This window comes from Primulina eburnea, chromosome 7 (assembly GCF_022965805.1).
Source record: "Primulina eburnea isolate SZY01 chromosome 7, ASM2296580v1, whole genome shotgun sequence".
Lineage (NCBI taxonomy): Eukaryota > Viridiplantae > Streptophyta > Magnoliopsida > Lamiales > Gesneriaceae > Primulina > Primulina eburnea.
Window position 1 is genome coordinate 9840421 of NC_133107.1, and position 19674 is coordinate 9860094.

At 34.4% G+C, this 19674-nt stretch overlaps 3 protein-coding genes across 4 annotated transcripts; all 3 read left to right on the forward strand.

Moving 5' to 3' along the window:
* The first annotated feature begins 885 nt into the window (after positions 1–885).
* LOC140837201 (D-aminoacyl-tRNA deacylase) lies at positions 886–4161 on the forward strand. The gene is made up of 8 exons (XM_073203269.1): positions 886–1308; positions 1721–1863; positions 2225–2288; positions 2436–2488; positions 2771–2826; positions 3075–3149; positions 3378–3566; positions 3853–4161. Exons 1-8 carry the CDS (start codon positions 1020–1022, stop codon positions 3938–3940), a joined length of 957 nt encoding a protein of 318 aa, XP_073059370.1. The 5' UTR covers positions 886–1019; the 3' UTR covers positions 3941–4161.
* An 8130-nt stretch (positions 4162–12291) lies between these two features.
* LOC140836125 (uncharacterized) lies at positions 12292–14899 on the forward strand. 2 transcript variants are annotated; one of them, XM_073201533.1, is made up of 4 exons: positions 12292–12456; positions 12676–12843; positions 12926–14539; positions 14642–14899. In XM_073201533.1, the coding sequence occupies exons 2-4, from the start codon at positions 12779–12781 to the stop codon at positions 14748–14750; spliced, it is 1788 nt and encodes a 595-aa protein (XP_073057634.1). In that variant the 5' UTR covers positions 12292–12456; positions 12676–12778; the 3' UTR covers positions 14751–14899. The 2 variants fall into 2 exon arrangements, with proteins under 2 accessions (XP_073057634.1, XP_073057635.1); XM_073201534.1 differs by having other exon boundaries at positions 12932–14539.
* Positions 14900–15674: 775 nt separating this feature from the next.
* Positions 15675–16862, forward strand: LOC140836127 (uncharacterized). The gene is made up of 4 exons (XM_073201535.1): positions 15675–15842; positions 15910–15983; positions 16110–16170; positions 16570–16862. The coding sequence occupies exons 1-4, from the start codon at positions 15737–15739 to the stop codon at positions 16674–16676; spliced, it is 348 nt and encodes a 115-aa protein (XP_073057636.1). The 5' UTR covers positions 15675–15736; the 3' UTR covers positions 16677–16862.
* The last annotated feature ends 2812 nt before the right edge of the window (positions 16863–19674 follow it).

Genomic DNA, 19674 nt, shown 5'->3' on the forward strand with positions numbered 1-19674 from the left:
TAGTGTTGAAATGCAGAACTTGAAATGAATAACAATCAGATCGGTTGAGAGCGGTTCAGAGGAAGATATTTGTTATAACTTACCACTGGACCCTTATGATTTCGTGGCGGGAAAATTGAATTTGAACCGACAGACAGGAGGTTGGAGATCGAGTACAGTGGATGTGTTGTTGGGTTCATCGAGGCTTCAACTGAGTATATGTTGGAGGAGATCATGGATTTGGTCCAACCCAATCCAGCATATAGATAGGTAATTATGCAGAGCTTGGATAACAACGAAGATCGAGATCAACCACTCTGTGTTTTTCATGTATAAATTGGTTTTCGAGAGTGAAGATTTGTGAAGGCAAACCAACAATATATGAGAAAATCATGCAGAGTAGGTGTGTAAAACGGTATGTTGGAGATGTGGAGTGATTTTGAGAGAGACATATTTTTGAGGTGAAGCGAAAGGGCAATAGAGTCAATAAAAACTTGGTGTCCGCATAGGGCAGTTTTTACTTTTTATGAATATATAATCTTTTATAAAATAGTAGGGATATAGATATATTTGTGTAATTTTTTCTGCTAACTTACGATATGGATATTACGAGACAAGTCTAGGTAATAATGTGTGAATGTTTCGAAAAATAATGTGTCGAGTGGTTAGAAATATTTGGGACATGGCGTTAAACCAAAAGAAAAGAACTATTTTTTTATGAAGTATAATTTCGTAGTCACTATCATTCCTTGTACATTGACACATATATGTTGAGTATGTCGTGTAGTAGTATGGAGGACACTTTTTTGGTTTGTTTGTTTTTTTTAATGCGTTTCAATCCTCAAAATATGTGTTCTCCTAATATTTGATTTTTCAAAGTGGATTCTTATACTTGGAAATACAATAGTTTCTACCAAGAAATGAATACATGAAATCAAGAAAAGAAGCGGGGAGAAGGGCCACGTGGCGTCATGTCCGAAATCTATAAAGACCAATAAAAATCAAAGCTTGGGAAAATAAAATCAATCGGAAAAAGCAAAATGGTGAGTTTAGTGGTGGCGACCACCTCCGATCCCGCGTCGATCAACCCAGCCAAAGCCCTGTTGACCATGCCGGGGTGGCAGCCGGGACCCACCTTGGAGGGTGGCATTAGGAGCTTCAAGTGTGGCGATTGCGTGCGAATACTGGAGCACGACAAGAGCATAATAGTGGAGGATGATCTGGATCTAAGGTGGGAGGCCGCCACCGGAGAGACGGTGGATGAAATCATGTTTCTCTCCAAACACGTCGCCGCTTCCAACCGCCCCGCCCTCACCATCCACCCTATAGGTTTCCCACTTTTGTTTCCTAACGCCCTGTGTGTACTCCATACTTGTGGGATTTACTTCCGACACTAAAATGTGATTTGATGTGTTTAATGTATGATTATGTTTATGTTTTAGGATAATTATGACTATGGTTTTAGTTTAGTGACATTTAATGCATGAGATTGTTTGGATCGGGGGTGCTTAATCATGGGCTTGTATCATTGTTCTATGATTTCTTGTTTTACTTTTAGCACTGTAATCAAGATAAGCTAGAATGTTGATTGAGGTTGTGGGAATTTTGATATCAGGCTCCATCTTTTGGCCATTGGTGAACATATTGTTTCGAATCTTTAGATTTATCCTTTAGTGTCATATTAGCAGAATACGGGAATTATTGGGATGTATTAAGTTGTATAATATGATGCATTGGTTAGGAGTACCACATATGAAGGAAGGGGATGTTCTACCGCAAGGAGGAAGACCTGGATGGGCAGCGCCGCCATCTCCACGAATGGGACCTTGGCTGATTCTCTTGAAGAAGATTGCTGAATCCCATAATTTGTTACCTGAATTTGAGGTTATCTATATCCATTGTTGACATTAAGATTCAAAATTTAGCATTTTTATGAATTGTCTTGAACTTTTCGAAACTTCCAAATTGTGAAACAACTTGAGAAATAAGAATCAAATGAACTCTTTCGTTGGATTATATAAATCTCTTCCTTTCCAATCTGCTGCGGTTCTGTAATCTATTCTTCATGGTTTTGTTTTGTGAGATGCCAAGTAGTTATGTTCGTTTTCGGCTTTTAACAAAAGATAAATAATACCGTTTTATGTAAGTTCATAATGTTGTGAATTCTTATTATTTGAGTGAGACATTCCATAACGTGCTATAGTGTTTTAATAACTTATACTAATTTTTTTTTCTTGAAACGTAGATAACATTCGAGGCAACTCATCACGGGCCTATTTCAACTAGGCCAACCATGTTTATCGAGATCGGTAATATAATCTAACCATTTAACAGTTTCATTGTTTCTTTGTTTTCTTGCCTTTTCTTTACTGGATGATTGCTTCACTCTGCCGATTCATTGTCAAACTTTATTTGTGAAAATATTTGTAATTTTTTGCCCTTGATTTCTTATGTAGGTAGCACAGAGGAGTACTGGGGAAGACAGGATGCTGCTCGTGTTGTGGCTCTAGTTGAGTACAAATTAAATCAATTTTTATCAAGATTCTTGAGTTAGATCCTCCCTAATATCTAGCTTCACTTTATTATATATGGTGCTGCAAAGTGAATAAATCGAGATGAAAATCTGATAAACTCTCTGTATGATTGTGTGCGTGTGTTTTATGGCAAGTATGATTTCCATTGTACTGCATATGCGTTACAAGCAACTATAATAATGAAAGGAAAAATGAAGTTGTTTTAACCATTAATTTCGTCTTTCTTTTAGTTACAAAGGCATTTCTTGGTTTTGTAGTTAATTTGGGAAGGACTAGGTCTTGAAGAACATGCTCCTGTTGGAACTTGGAGCAGGTAGTCTTTTTGTATAATGCCATGTTACTCAATATTTCCCTGAATTTTATTAATGCGAAAACATTTCGTTTCAGTTTTCGCGTTTACATAATTGGATATTAAATCTCAAAATATTCTTTTATCGTGGATCTATTGCATTATATCTGCATCCACTGAATGTTTACGGATCCATCCAGGAACATATTTAAGGTTCGACTTTTAAGCATACTTTTTGTGTGTAAATTTTTCTTAGAAGATTTTCTTTACAGTAAAAATGAAAAGAATAAAGTACTGCTTGGGATTGGAGGAGGGCATTATGTACCGCGGCACATGGATGTAATACTGTAAGTCGGTTTCGGGCACTGTTATTTTTGTGTTCTGTTTGATATATTCCAGCTTGTTTCTTCGATTCACTTAGTTCATACGAGCTGATATTTTTTATGCACTTTTGAAGATTGTCAGGATGCTAGTATGAGCTTTATTAGCACACAAAAACAAGGAGCTTAAGCAACTTCCTATTTGTTTTACAACCGGTGAATCTAACTTTCTCGTTTAATTTGGAACAATCATAGGAAGGAGAGAGTTTGGGTCGGCCATCTTCTTTCTGGATATTCATTGCCAATGGAAGATCCGGGACAGTCAAATGCAAAAACAACTGCTGAAAGTATTGGAGGGACATGGAAAGAAGCCATTAAAGTTGCTTTTAATGCTACTAAAGCAGCTTTCCCCGGAGGAGAAATTCTAGCTCACCTTGATCACAAGTAAGTCATGCTGTCATATATTTATATATATATATTCAGGGCCGGCCAGTAATATAGTCATGAATGGTGCCTTAATGTAGTGGAGGAGACGAGAGGGGATTTCCCCCAATCGACTCCTCGCCAAGCCCACGACTTTATATGTTACTATGATTATTTGAGTCTGAGAATGAACACAAACAACTGTTACAACAAGATTAGAGCGTGAATTGATGATATTAATCGAAAGTAAAACGTTGCCTTTACCTATTCATATTTGAGAGGATTTACGAGCGATTATCGGGTGCAGGAGTTTCAAGAGTTGGCAAAAGAATGCCATTGTAGATTTTCTTGGTAAACAGAGTATAAAAATTGGGAAACCAGCTGACTTCCATTGATTCTCGGAGCACAAACTGATGTTGGAATAATACTTTATTAGAGGAGTTGCTATTTGATAATATTTGCCATAAAACAGGCTGAAAGAAGCATATGATTGTTTCGAAGTGTATTGGTAGGTGCACCACTATTAGCTGAAGGATAGAGGAAACCTCATTTTATGTATGAAAAAATATTTAAATTTCACATATGCTCGTGGCTATGTACGTTACGTGTTTGTACAATAGTTTCTGTTACTAAAGTATTTTTTAATGATTTTTTTGGAGTTTGCATCATTTAAATATAAATGAGGGAGACTTTATATTAAAAATAAACTTTTTATGTGTTATTTTATTTATAAGACTGTTAATATATAGATTTTTTGAGAAAGTTTATTTTGATTATTTTAGTATGTTATTATTTTCTACATTATTATTAGTCAGAATAATTGCTGTAACAGAGCCACAGAGGTATGTTTGGTTCTTTAAAGATCTAATTTTTTGCTATTTTAATTTTTATTATAATTAGTTTTTGTTTAATTATTGTAATTTTATAAATGAAGCACCAGAATTAAAGGGACTAATACCCAAATATACGAACTTCCCAAAGACATCATGCGTGCATCAACTAAAACTTGCAGGACGAAGGGACTGTCCGAAATTATTAAAATTTGGTGTCACGTAAATGATTAACATTTAAACAGATTATCATTATTTAAATTGATTAGAAAATGGGATATTTTTAAATTTAAAATAAAAATCCAAATATTAATTTTAAAAAGGAAATATTAAATAAAATAGTAAGTCTCTTGTGAGATAGTCTCACGAATATTTATTTATGAGACATGTCAATCCTATCGATATTCACAATAAAAAGTAATACTCTTACTTAAATTATAAAAATAATAAAAACTTTTGTTTTAATGAGAAAATCAAATTATAAGATGGTAACATGAAATTTAATTATTAGTAGGTTTCCAATTAAATAGATTTATTTCCGTGAGAAGATTGACACAGCATATATTTAAAGTAAAACTTAATAGTTTTAGCATAATTTTTTTTTTTTTTTATGGTCGGGTCGGTTAAGAATTCGTTTCACAAAATATGCCGTGAGACGGTAGTTTGTGTTTATTTATTGGGTTTTATGAGATAATTTGATCAGATTATTTCTAATCATAGGATTCGTGGGGATTAGAGTCTGAAATACATATGCATTAAAAACTCTAATTTAAATCAATGAGTTGAGGGTAGCATAAAATTTCACAAGTTCACAACATATAATCATACCATATGAAGTTTATATGTTGAATGGTTGACAAACGTACTTTAATTGTGAATATATTAAATAATATTAAGTTTATTATAATCGAGACTTTGGGTTATTTGGATTTTAATATATCTCCACTTTTAATGAACCACATACTTAAATGAATAAATAAAACATATGTATGAGTTATAATCCTCAAATAACATGTAACAAACATTATTTTATATTAATATCTATATATGAAGTGTTTGTCATTTTTTACCAAAATTTATAGCAAGTAAGAACTTTGCAATCCTAATACTTAAAATAGTACGAAAGCCTAACCGACAAGTGTAGACTTAGCAGGAACGATTATTGGCTTATCGTGTCTTAACAATTTTCTCTTCAATAATTGTAATCCACGAGAATAAAACATATGACATTGACTCTAACGTCAATTATAAGATCAAAATATATACATCTTTGTCAAAAGTGGTAACACATCACTATATCAATCGTTCTCCTAACGAAGACAATCATTCCAGTACAACAATATTTCATCATATAATGGCGAACCCATGAAAAATAGGAAGATTTTCTTGAAAAATGTGGTTGATCTTGAACACTAACTACACCAATTTACATGGGCATAACTGATTATAGTACAAGGTATATATATATATATATATATATATATATATATATATATATATATATATATATATATATATATATATATATATATATATATTATCGGTTTATTTTTCCAAATTCTTGATGATTTCAATTGAATCTCTGGAATTTTTGATGATTGTCTTTCACCCATTGAGTAACGCGAGCATAGTTTTACTTGTTAACATGAATATTAGGAATCTTCTATAAAATAATAACATAGGCTAAGGGAGTGATCCGACATGTTAACCATATTGCATGAAATATAAAAATTAGTGGTACACTACGACTTGGAAAAATCAAAGGTCTGACTAAAGCAAAAGAAAATTCGAAACATTTCTTTCTTTTGGTAGATGAGATCCTACCCATGTGGGCACTATCCCTCACTTTATTTCAACGAGTAAGATCTTGTCACATATATAATTTTCAAAAAAAAGTGGGTCCTATATATGCATGGACAAATCTTGGTCATCCATCCTATCATGGAGGCAATACCACATGGGTAGGATGAAATAAACCGACAAATATTATTAATTAATTTGTTTTCGAAAACAAGACTTATATATTTTAAAAATTTTGCATGCTTTAATCTACTCTCAATTTTTTTTTTTTTTTTATGATATGAGAATCAACGTCCATTGTTTTTGGTGTGTACTGAATAAACTCCAAACTAACATAATAATCGACAAACTACATCCTGTATGACAAGTCTGTCATAGAAAGCGTTGGCATGAGTAATCGATTTCCTGATAATTGACTAAGTGTTTTCCTACTCCAACAACTCAGACATCAATTGACAATCTCATGTATTCTCCTTTCTACTATGTTGTATAAATTTCGTTTGTAATTTGAAAAATCATCTTAGTCAAATATTCTTTTTAATTTGTGACATTTCTACTTTATTATTATTTTTAACAAATGGCGCTAAACATATAGAGAGACACAATGACCGAATAAATGTTTAAAATATAAAAGATTGTAAAAAAAAAAAAAAAATCTTTATCAAAGAAAGATTATGTCTTGAAACCTTTTCGTTTAACTGAATTTTTTTTTTTTTTTTTCAATTGTTATTCTTTCCAAATATACAAGAAGAAAGAACCTTCATCTCTCATAGTCGAACGACGCTTGGATACAAATATACTTAGAAGGTAAAATTAGTTATGGAATGTAAGCATTCATGGTTGACTTGAGCGCCATCCACATTTACGTGACTAGAACTAGAAGAAAAAATAGTCATATAAAACAAGAGTTGTCTGCTATATATATAGCAGGTTCTCGCAAAAAAATATTATACTAAAAAAGGAAGTAAATTTGGATTAATGTTATACTTAATGATATTCTAATTTCAATTGAAAATGTTAGAACATTTATGTTTTGATGATTTAATAAGGCTGTTGATCAAATTGATAATTACAGAGCCTAGTTAAACTGAATTCAAGAAAGAAAATGAATATTCAGGAGCAAATATTTTCAAAGCTGATCAGAGCCCTATCGATTGCCTAGTCGAATTGGTAGTTTATCATTCGAAGGCAAAAATGTTGCTGATAGCTAAACTGATAAAAGGAAAACTGATTAAAATAAACCGCTTCAATGGATCCGTCAGTCTAAAAAACGAACATTCTCTAATCATCTGCTAGCATTTCTTAAAAAGCAGAGCCCAACTGAATTATTGGATAAAATTTTATGCATTAACATTCTTTGACTGTCAGAGTCCATGTGTACTACTCGAAGTGTACGATCTGTCAGAAAGGACGATGACATAACAACAAGGATATCTGTATTTGAAAACATATACAAGATTAAAAAAGACGACCATTGCAAGCAAAATCTCTGAATAGATCAGTAAGGCGAGCTTTAGAAATTCTCTGAGGAGTCCTTTCATCGCAATCAAAGCTTTTTGAGTACAATTTTTTTTTGAGAATCTGTTGAAACATTTCATGTTCGTAATCTTGATTTTGATATTAACAAAACTTTTCATTTTGTTTCTAATGATTTTACCCAAGTCAACAGAAACTGGAACTGATCAGGATTCAAACTGATCAGTTATCGAGTCAAGACTGAGATATTGAGATTCAAACTGAAAGCGCCAACTAATCGCTCAAACTGAACCAGTTCAATTGAAATATCAAAATATCAACTCACCTGCTTGTCCAGCTGATTGGAAATTTAGCAGAAGATCTTCAGAAGCCCGACCAGTTGATGAAGAGTCCAGCTGACCAGTTCAACTGAAATAGCGAAATCAGTTCAGCTGACGAGCCAACTGATCTCACCAAACCAGTTCAAGATCAGTTCAACTGACCAGTTCAGAACATCAGTTAGGAATCAATCAGTTTGCAAAACGAAACAAGCTTACTCAATGGATTCCATTTGTGCAAACTGAGGAAAAACTTTTGTTCAGTCAAAGGACAATAATATACGTTGCAGTAGTGCTTAAAGCCAAAATGTTCCAGAATGGCTGTCGGAAAGTACAAGACAAATATCGAGGAATGGATTCCAAATGCAACATATACAGTAATTGATTCTCATTGTACAATCAAGCTTTGCGCCTATAAATAGAAAATGAAGATCAGTGAAGACCAGAACAAGAAGTGTGTGAAGTTCTAAAGAGAAATAGGGCATGCCAACTTCTTAGTATAGAAGCAAAATTCTCAGTGTGTGAGAACAGCTTCGTGTTGTATTCATAGTTCAGTTCTCACACACACACACACAATCACTCACATATACATAGAGTCGAGCTTATTGATTAGCTGAGTGAGTCTTGCACAAAGAAGTAAAACTTGTGTATGTATTCTTTGACACATAGACGTTAAACAGTGTTGACTGGAAGGTGTTGCCTTCAGTCTAGGCTAGGAGTTCATTTAGGCAGTATGATAAGTCCTAAGTTGAGTGGGTTTATACAAGGTGTTGTATAAATCAAATTCTTCTAGTGGAACCTATCTGAGGTGGTAAAAGGGGTGACGTAGGAGCATTTGAAGTCTCCGAACATCCATAAACATATATTGTGTATTTAACTGCTTAAATTTCATTTTAAACCTGATTTGATCAGTTCGAGCTGTTATTAGTTAAGTTCTCACCAGAACTGAACTGATATATGCAAGAACTAATATCCCTTATTTCAGTTTACACAAGTTAAAAGCTTATAACTGATTAGCTTACTTAACGAAGGATTATTTTGAGTATTTTCTACTTGATTTAAAACTAAACTTGATCTAATTCATCGGTGTTTACATTCTTAGAACACGAGCTATTGAAGCGCATGAAGAATATTATGTTTGAAGCACCTTCAAATGTGCCCGAACCGATCCTTTAGAGTCCAACTGATCGAAGCAAAAACACATTGATAGTTGGTAATCTGATCATTGAATATTCATTGTGCTAGATTTTTTTTGTGAAATAATTGAGAGTAAAAAATCTTACTGCTCATTTGATTAAAGAATGAGTATACTAAGAGTTTCAGTTATAGAGTGTAAGTTCCATTGAAGTGGGTGACTTTAAATATAGTATTTATCAAAGTCTTTAATGAAATCTTTTCGTAAGGAAGAAGGGGTGACGTAGGAGTGTTGAATTCTCCGATCATCTAGTATAAAACTTGTGGCATTTACATTTCAGTCAGCCTATTTTTACTTTCCATTTATAGCCCAACTGATTTTTACCTTAAGCTCAGTTAGTTTATTTCTACACAATAATAAACAGTTGGATTACTGATACTCAACTAACAAGAACTCTATTTCAGTGGTTCTAGCCCAATTAAAATATTTTTAGAATTTGTTGAGATTATTTATTCATCATCTCTAAATCAATCTTCGATCCTAACAAGTTGTATCAGAACAGAGTTAGTTCTTGTCTCTGAACATTATATTCAAAATGGTGTCATTTAGAAAAATCTTAATGTTTTCCAAAGAGGATTTTGACGACTAGAAGATCAGGATGCATGCTCATTTAGCTGCAAAGATGATGACATATGATTTGTCAACACATTTGACCCAATGAAAATATTGAAATCAAACACTGTGATTGCCATTTCTGATGATGCTATTTAGATTATTGAAATACCGAGAATGAAATGGACCAATGATGATAAGAAAAAAGTCAAATCTAAACAATGTTGTCAAGAATATTTTATATAAGACATTGGACAAAAATGCATTCAAACAATAACAAAATGTATTTTACTTCCAAGGACATCTCGGAAAAATTGATAAAACTATATGATGGTAATGATCAAACAAAAAGAAATAAACTTTCTGATGTAGTACAAAAAAGATAAAGGTAGGGGAGTCCATGTCAGACTTCAATAAAAGAGTCGGCAGTATCATGATCGAGCTGGCTGCTCTTGCCAAAGAGTATGAAAATCTTGATATAGCATTAAAGGTAATGATGACACTCCCAAGAGAATGAGATGTCAAAACAGTGATAATGTGTGAAACAAAAGAACTTAACAAGTTTGAACTGCACAATCTATTTGTAGACCTTAAACATATGAATTCGAACTTGAAATAAGGACTGATGGTGAGTCATCTACCAAACTGAAGAAGGCTCTGGCTGCTACAACCATTGAACAATATGCCTTGAAAGAGAATTCAATTGAGCAATTGATCAGTGATGCTATGTCTGTTTGTGATAAAAATGGCAAGTTTATAAAGAAGAACCATGTCGAGTTCCAACGTCCAAGTAGAAGCAATCATTATAAGAAAGAGTAAACTGGTGAGAAAAATGAGTGTTTCAACTATGGAAAGGTCGGACATTTCATATCCAACTGTCCTAAGACAAATAAGGAAAAAAGAGGCCAACTGATAAAGATGATAGACCTTATGACAAGAAGAAAAAGTCAAAGGATGACAGGAGGTTATTCAAAAAGAAAAAAGACTGGTGGATGAGAAAAATAAGGTCAAGTGGGCTGGTTCTGAGACTGACTCATCCAAGTAAAGGTGTTCCACCAGTGAGAGTGATAAAGATGAGGTGCAGTGCCTCGTGGCCGACGCTGAGTTGGAATATATCAATGATGATGTATTTGATTTTATCTCAACCGATTTTACACGAGATGATCTCATGAAAGCACTTAATGACATGTTAATAAAGTACAAGAGATTGAGAATGAAAGAGTACTAGTTGAGCATCAACATATTATTTCCGAGAATCATACAAAATTAGTTGAATTGCTTAATATTTGTAACAAGTATTCAGTGTGTCTTGAGAAAAATTCAGAGCTGCAGAAGCACTCAGGAGATAAAACTGGTCTCAGCTTCAGTGGTGATGATATCAACCTATATAACATTATTACTCAATAGAAACTAAACATTTGCAGAGGGAAATTCATTTATTTTGTTAAGTTCAATATGATACATGAACATCGGAAGCCTATTGATCAGGTTGAGAAGCCTGTCGAACGGATGAATAAAGGTAGAAAGTTTGGTATTGAGTATAAACCAGAGAGTTCCTCTGTAAAGCCCAACTGGTCTAGTAACAGATTTAGTCCGGCAAGACATAACTCTTAGAAGGCTAAGCCTTATCGATCCCATACATGTAGGCTTGTTTAGAATAGACACAAACAAGCCAATGATGACAGAGGAGCCAAACAATATTTTGTTTCCAACCTGCACAAATCATCACAAACACACCAAGCATTGCACACCCATACTTTTGCATAACTCTTGATGAACAAACATGAGTGTTCGGCCAATCAGGCTGATTCAAGTGTGAGTTCTTAAAAGATTAATCCGGGTTGGACTCAAATAAGATTGAATACCATTTGATTTAATTTGTGAATGCAAAACTATAAACGAGAAGGGCTGAAAAATTCATTCCGGTACTTGGACAGTCAAAATATAATAGCCCAATTGATTTTACCTTCAACCATTTTGTGTTCAAATTTTTTAAGTTAGTCTATTTCCGGGCAATAATAAACTTATAGTTTACTGATATTCAACTGACAAGAATTTCATTCCAATGTTGCTAATCCAACCAAAATGTTTTCATAATTTGTTGAGATTATTCATACCTTCTCTAAATCAATCTCCGATCCTCACTATGTATAACAAAAAGATTTATTATCTTTAATATAAAATTTTATATTATATTACGTTTTCAAATTTTTAAAAGAGTATCATCGTGTCTGTAAATTGATATTATTATTATTAATATTATTATTATTATATTAGAACTTTAGTCTCAATATTTATCAACATATTTCCAAAATAATTTTAAATTTTTTATTCATCTAATTAATGAAAAATATTTGAATTTTTGAAAAATATTTATTTATTATTTAAAATTTTGATATAAAAATAATAAATGAATTTTAAAAATATATTTTTAAAATTTTTCTAATTAGTAATATTGATATTAATAGTTATATGAAATTCCATATATAAATATTTTTCACGGCTGAAATTCTAGGAAAGAATATAAAAGAGAGTTGACTAGTTTAATGTGGTGGAATGGCTCGCAAAGAGTTCTTTGAATCCTACTTCCTCCCATTAGCTGTTCTCTCACCATCTCCACAAATCTTTCAGTGGGAAACGTGCATGTATCTGCAGGTCAATAGGGCGAGATGACGTTGTATCTTCGTTAGTTGGCTGAGCTTTCTCAACCATAATATTCTCCTCTTTTACCGACAAAAAGGGTATCTTAACTTTCTCACAAAAACTGAGCATATATTCGATGAATATTTATTAGTATCATTTAGATTTTGGCTCGATCGATTGTCATGCTTGTACGCATTTTTTTTCTGATTTATCTGTTTTTTTAAAATAAGACTATGCTGGTATTCTTGAATTTTACCATTTCTTGTTGGCCCATTTTGGGCTTCTTTGATTGATGGCCCCATTCTGGTATATTGCAGTGAAAAGGGTTCTTGCAACTCTGTGAGTTTGGTGAAGGTGGAGTCTTTATGCGGCCATTGATCAAACAGGTGTAGAAGAAGTATATTTGAGAACTTTCTTAAGATGTTTGCTTCACAGCTTTTGAGAATTCTCCAAACTATGCCGAATGATGTGAAATATGAAACCCGGTAATGTTTTCATCTGCTTTTGATTGCAATGAGAAGTTGTTAAGATTTTGACTCCAAGCAAGATTCTTATCTGTGAGTTTAGTGACAGGGCGTTTGATCCGGATGAACGAAGCTCGAGTGTGAAGGGAAGCCGGAGTTCGAGGTTTTATGATTCTGAAAGTTTTGGGAGGAAGGCTGACACTGTTTCCTTTGAGAACAGAGAGATGTACCGGAAACAAGAGTTTGAGGAAAATTGCGGTAATGAGCACTGGAGTGCTAAATCTGTGAATGGCTTTTCAAAAGATCATGAAGGTGGAACTAAAGATTTTCCAAGAAAGGAGGATCAGCATGGGCTGTTGTATCATCTAAGCGGTGAAAATGGAGATTCAGATTCGCTATCCTCCGAAACAAAAGATGAAGACAAGTCCTGGAGAAGTAGGGAGTTCGAATGCTCGCTGATGGTTGAAAAATCGGAACACCATAACGAGGATGACGTCCAAGATTCTGGGCATATATTAATCTCAGCTTCAAGTTTCCTGGATCCATATCCGGATTCAGATGGTGATAAAATAAAGCTGGATTTTGATTTGCCTGAGTTAGAAGTTTGCTATAAAGAGACTAATTATCACATTGTGAAGGACGCTTGTGCTGATGAAATCATGCCTGTGGAGGACAATATTTTGATTGAAAATGATAACTGTGAGCACCGTGAGGATCTAGAGGTGCGTGTGGGTGAGGAACCCGTTATTTCGGATGGATCAACCGATTCCTTTCTGGAAAACACGAAAAGGGTCACTGCGGATGAATCTGGGAGCAAAGAAGAAACAAAAGACGTATTAATTGAAGAAGGCAAGCCTAAATCACTTGCAGACAGTTCTTTGGAAAAGGATACTGCTAAGGATCATGATGCAGACGACTCGATACAGACAGATAAGAATGTGAACGGTGCTTTAGGGGAGGAAACTTTCGTTGTCAGCTCCCTTCCAATTCAAGAATTTGGTACTCGGAGTTTCCTCAGATCTTTCCTCAACTCCCTGGACATTGAGGAGAACACCATTGTTCAACCTCGTAATGATAAGCAGGTTTTGTTCGGAGAATCGGTGTCTGAAAGTTTTGCTGTTTCATCTGCAGAACAGAAGGAAGAAATCCAAGCTAGAAGCATGTTATACAGGAGTAGGGTGGAACGCAGAAGCATCACGTTTAATTTCAATTCTCCCCTACCGGTGATACCTGGCGACGTGATCGAGTCGCAGGGTTTGCATGAGCATGAAAATCTTTGGGAAACTAGTAAATACAGTACCGGAAACATCCCTGACCGATCGCTAGATGCATATTACAGTAACTCTTCTTCCACCAGCCCCGTGCATTACTTTATCAACGAGGATTCAAGTTATGAAAAATGTCAGGAAACATCCACTGACAAACAAGATACAAGATCTGTTGATCTTTCTACCGATGACCAAGTTCAGATATTCAGCAACAAAATTCCAAGTCCACCAAATAACGAAGGGCAAGAAATCGAGTTACACTTTCCAAAGCACGAGCGTGGGAACTCTGATAATGTATCAGTTGTTAGCCAAATACATTATGATGAAGCAGATTCGAGCCATTCCGCAGCCAGTTTTGTTATGTTCTCAGGGCCCATAGCGTATTCTGGGAGTTTATCTCTTCGATCTGATGGAAGTGCGACCAGCACCAGATCTTTTGCTTTCCCTGTGTAAATCTTTAGTCTCTTTTCACTATGTTTTCATACCCTCTCGTTGGACTGTTCATTGATTTCTAACTTAACTAACCTGAAACTTTTCCATTTCATTTGTAGATTACAATCTGAAGGGAATCGGAGTCCAGTGAGGATGGAAAACACAGATTTGAGACATTATCAGAAACACAAATATTGGAGATCAGGCCTTCTTTGCTGCAGATTCTAACCAAGTCTTTCGGTTTAATTTACATTGTGATTTAGGAATTGAGTACCGCAATATATTGCAGCGTTTTTTTACCGAACTAGTGCCATCGCAAATGCCAACCATACCTACAGTTTTGCTGTCAATTACTACATACTTATACTCTTATATCATCCTACATTGTTTCTGCAATTTAGTATTATTTCAAGTTCCTTTTCTTAGAAACTCACTGAATGTATAATGCTCTGCATCAGTTCGAGAATGTATCGTGCAGATCTATTAAACATTACATATAAATTCGAAATCGTTTAAATGGAACACGGAGTGGAACGAGATAGATGTGTTGATAGATTTTGTGAAGTCCTTTAAAAAAATGTAAAGTAATGGTAACCTTCTTGAAGACATTGCAAATTGCAAAAATTTTATTGTATTTTATCTATGATATTTCATTTCTTGATTAAATTATCTCCAACTTTCAGGCTCATTTTTTTCTTCAAGCAAGAATTATGTCCTCTCCAAAAACAGGCTAACAATTCCCTTGAATTCGTGGACCCGAAACTGATACTAAACTCTTAAGTGAAGTCGAATATTATGATCAAAACCTTGGTATTTAATTTCTTGCAGCACCTGAGAGTACACTTTAGTAAAGAGTTTAAGGTAAAATCAATTCAACTTTTGTCAGTACTAAGAGCAACTAAGCATTTCGAGATGCACACTTGACATATGAAAGAGTTGTATTTGTCAAAAACCCAAAACCAGAGCTGTGGTCCAACCACGGTTAGGTAACCAACGATCCATACAAGTTGTGTGAAGGTTCCCAAAAAGGGAAGTATAAAACTATTATTTTCAAAGTGTACTTGTTTTGAAATTCTCCATTTTGTGTTTTGTGTATGTTTTCTTGCTCAAGTAAATTGATTTTGTTTTTTGTGTACGTTTTCTTGCGCAAGTAAAGAGTGGGATTTCTTCCTTTTGCTAAACTGCGAAAACCGCAAAGAAAACAATTCATTCCTATGGAACTGCCAACCTTCTTTGCTGCGTTTTGTGTGGCTCTCCTAGCAGTTATGGTCGTACCTTGCGCTTCAGATGAAGTACACAAGCGACTAGCTCTAGGACAAGGTATAGTGAATACATCTTATGGTGTTGTGTATCTATGTTATTCACTCAGTCTTGGCTACTTATGCAGCTCATCATTTCATGTTTGCTGCTATGCCTTTGTTTCCAAGGAAGCTCAAATTAAATGAAGAGCAGATAATGGGAGTATGACAATTTTTCCTTAGATTTTCTCTCTGTTTTTCGACACGTACGGAGGAGCTTATGTGACAACAACCTAAGAACCCGAGCAGTGAGTAACTATTTGGTGCTGGTTTTCTTGATTCTGAACAGGTGAAAGGGTTTGCTAATCAAGCTTTTATGCCACACAACAAGCTGAAGGAAGCTCCATCAGGCATGTTTCATTCTTGACTACTATTATCTCATTTCTAAACTTACTATTTTCAAAATGAACCCAATAACTTAAATGAAAATTATCTTAGTATGCTTGAGAGATCAAAATTTTAATTTTCCAAAAAAAAAAATCATATATTAAATTTCTGAAAAATTTTATTCAAGAAGGCAACTTGCCTAGTACTTGGTGCACTTCATGCCTTCATTTTCACTCACAAAATCAACTTGATCACATTCTGGTCTTGTGAAATTTGAGGCCTGTTATTATTTCTTGGGATAATAAGTAAAATCATATATATATTTTTTTAATTTTTGAATTCATACTAGAATACTGATATCTATAAATATACAGATATTTATATGTATATATATATATATATATATTGTTTGACGTGTCCAGGTACGATATTTGGTAAAAGAGAAGAAAGAGTGAAAGTGCCTAGATCAGAAAACTTGAGCACAATGGACTATAACTGGGTTAGAAGCAGACTCCCTATACACAACTAGCTAGCTCGCAACTTGCTCCCATTGCTCTATAAAACATTAGCTTTTTAAGCAAAACCCTAAATTTTGTTTGTTAAAAACTGAAAGATAGGAGGAAAAACTAGTTTTTCTAGATATGTAATGAAGGAATATTTTGTATGTTCATTAGGTAATTTTCGATTTTGTCGTCTTCATTGTGTTTTTACTTTCTAATGTTAAGTATTTGGAGGGCAAATGAATCGAGCAAACTCGTGAGTTTTGTCAATGCTCGAATTCATCGGACTCAATTGTAGCTCGAAGGGTTTTTTTTATATTATTTTTAATATATGTTGAGCAATATATTATGTTATTTATCATTATGGAACCTGCACTCGCTACTTTCTGAAAATATTATGTTTAACATGAACAATAATAAATATGTGTATCAGATAAGTGCTGTCTCGAATGTTGTAACACTGTATGACAACATACAACAGAATAATATAACACATAAATAATTAAAATAACACAGTGATAATTATGCAGAAGTGAATACACTTGTACAATGTATTTGGACAAAATAATCAATAGAAAAAAAAAATCAAATTTACCAAAACAATATTAGTGAAAAAATGAAAAAAATATCTTCTTTAACAAGTCAAGTAAGTAAATGATAACCTAAAATCTCAATAAAAAAAATAAGCAAAACACAAGAATGCAAATTTTTGTAGCCGAAATTCGGAGCAAGAAAAATTCTTCGATCAACACTTGTATGTGTGTTGTTTTCAAGTGTCCTCAACACGTCATGGCAACACAGTAACGACGACACAGTGAAACAATAATACTTCTTTTTCGCGAGTTCTTCAGAAAATGGTTTCGTGTATTGCTTGTCTCGTTTCCCTGGCACCTTCGAACCTCACATCTCTTATGCCTAATTTATTTTTCAATATATATAGATTTATGTTGATTTTGATAGAATTCCTTAAATAGTTTACTAGAAGATAAAGAAAACAGTCTTTCATTAGTAAACAATTTTTTAATATTATGGATAAAATCTAAAGTTTTCAAAACTCAATATTCTATAAAGAAAAATCTTATGAAAATGGAAATTTAGGAGATAAATTTGTGTCTTGCGAAGCAAAACACATTTCTTTTCAATCTCCTCTTTTTTGCCTTTATGGACAAAATAAGCACAAACAAGTCTATTCAAGTTGATGTAACTCCAATAAGCTCCCACTAAATTTGATTGTATTAGCTTGGGTGTAGTTAGTAGTGTGACGAGTACTGCAAAAACACTCATAAATTTAGATTTAACCATAGCATTAAGAAACAACTAACACCTTGAACAAACAATAATCAATAAAACTAAGCACAAATACAAAGATAAGAGGTAATAAATGATTAATGATAAGTTTCTTCTCTCTTCAGTATCTTCATCCTCCTCTACTTTAGCACCTCCATGATAGCCAGAGGGTCCATCCTCTAAAGTTTGTTCTGCACTGCTATCTCCTTTTTTTTTTTGTCCAGGATGGACACCCACGTCTAATAAAAGCCTGTAATGAACCACTTGGGCTTCATAGTGAACGATAAATTCTTTAGCTTGAATGATTTGCTTAAGTGCAAAGTCAATCTGGGCTTATAGAACAGTAGAGGAAAGTTGGATATAGTCAGAGGTTGAGTACGTGTTTCCAAAATTTGGGACAACATTGGATTCTGACCAAAGAAGATCTGGTTTCCGACTGCCATTGAAGAGGGTGTGGGGAAATCTTCAAATCTTCAGTCACCATGGACAGATGCTCATCGATGTCTCGGATGAATCCTTGTGATTCCAGGATCCCATATATAAGCGAAGAGAAAGACAGCTTGGTTAAATTTAGTCCTCCATCAGTAAAATGTAACACAATCTTAAAAATGATCTTCCCAAAGTTAAAAGTACCGCTAGTGCCAATGGAAAACAACACAAATGCTTGTGGCATGGTGACCACAGTTGAATTGGTTGATGGTGTCCAATTGCACATGGCTGTTTTATGAAGCACATAGTAGAATGAAGATAGGTTGGTGGCGGAGATACGACTTTTATGACCAGGGAATTAGGTCATCAACCATACAGTGAGCACAATAGTATGCTCAATAATGTTGGGTTGAACCCATTCCTCATCCTCAGCGGGGGTGTTGTATAGAGTATTGATGATGTCGGGGTTGAACTGAAAGGCACGATCTTGGACAAAAAACTATCTCAAACTTAGCAGATCTCTCATCACCCACGCTAGATGTGAGGTTGATGAATAACCCTAAGACGAGCTTGCGGCAGTTTGGAGCAACTACAGAAACAATAGACAAAAGTCATTTGGTTTTGTTGAGACATTCGGATCAATATTCTTCTTATCAATAAGCCCTCTATAGGTGTAGAGAGACAAAAAAGCTACAGACTTCCCTAAGTAAAACTTGTGAGAGAATCCGAAGGAAAGATCATAATCTTCATGTTGTCTTCTGTGTCGACAAAATTTCCCTCAACATCCTCGTTCTCAGCAGTATCATCACCAGCATCAAATTCCTCATCATCAGGGGTGGAAGAGGAGTTATCATACTAGTCAGACCTGTTGTCAAAAAATTCCCGTTGCATTTCGGCATCAGGTTCATCTTCAGATTCTTCAGCAGCATGCACAGATGCAGAGCCCTTTTCCTTTTTCAAATTGACCAAAAACTGAGTGAGGGAAACATTCACCTCGTTAGGAGCAGTCTTTTATCTAGCGATAAATTCATAATCAGCGTCATTTGAATCATCAACAGAGGTGTACTCTAGGTCAACCAACGATGGTCTAGCTGACGATTCATCCTTGTGGCAAAATATTTTCGAAGGAGTATAGTAAGGATTGTATCTTGCTTGGCGTTTTGATCAACAAACTTGAGGTGGTGGTGAAAACACCTGAATCACCATCGAGAAGTCTGGAAATTCTCCATGTCAATCTCATTTCAGATTCACCTGGAGCAATTGTTTCAAGAAGAGTAGGAAACTCTATTAAAGCAACAATTGGCGTAGATG

What these genes read in the sequence shown, in the direction of transcription:
- LOC140837201 (XM_073203269.1), top strand. Translation starts at nt 1,020, where the DNA reads ATGGTGAGTTTAGTGGTGGCGACCACCTCCGATCCCGCGTCGATCAAC. An exon ending in CCTGTTGGAACTTGGAGCAG is followed by an intron (nt 2,827 to 3,074) that starts GTAGTCTTTTTG and finishes TTTTCTTTACAG; the next exon opens with TAAAAATGAAAAGAATAAAG. An exon ending in CGGCACATGGATGTAATACT is followed by an intron (nt 3,150 to 3,377) that starts GTAAGTCGGTTT and finishes GAACAATCATAG; the next exon opens with GAAGGAGAGAGTTTGGGTCG.
- LOC140836125 (XM_073201533.1), top strand. Translation starts at nt 12,779, where the DNA reads ATGTTTGCTTCACAGCTTTTGAGAATTCTCCAAACTATGCCGAATGAT. An exon ending in GATGTGAAATATGAAACCCG is followed by an intron (nt 12,844 to 12,925) that starts GTAATGTTTTCA and finishes CTGTGAGTTTAG; the next exon opens with TGACAGGGCGTTTGATCCGG. An exon ending in AGATCTTTTGCTTTCCCTGT is followed by an intron (nt 14,540 to 14,641) that starts GTAAATCTTTAG and finishes TTTCATTTGTAG; the next exon opens with ATTACAATCTGAAGGGAATC.
- LOC140836127 (XM_073201535.1), top strand. Translation starts at nt 15,737, where the DNA reads ATGGAACTGCCAACCTTCTTTGCTGCGTTTTGTGTGGCTCTCCTAGCA. An exon ending in GCGACTAGCTCTAGGACAAG is followed by an intron (nt 15,843 to 15,909) that starts GTATAGTGAATA and finishes CTACTTATGCAG; the next exon opens with CTCATCATTTCATGTTTGCT. An exon ending in GCTGAAGGAAGCTCCATCAG is followed by an intron (nt 16,171 to 16,569) that starts GCATGTTTCATT and finishes TGACGTGTCCAG; the next exon opens with GTACGATATTTGGTAAAAGA.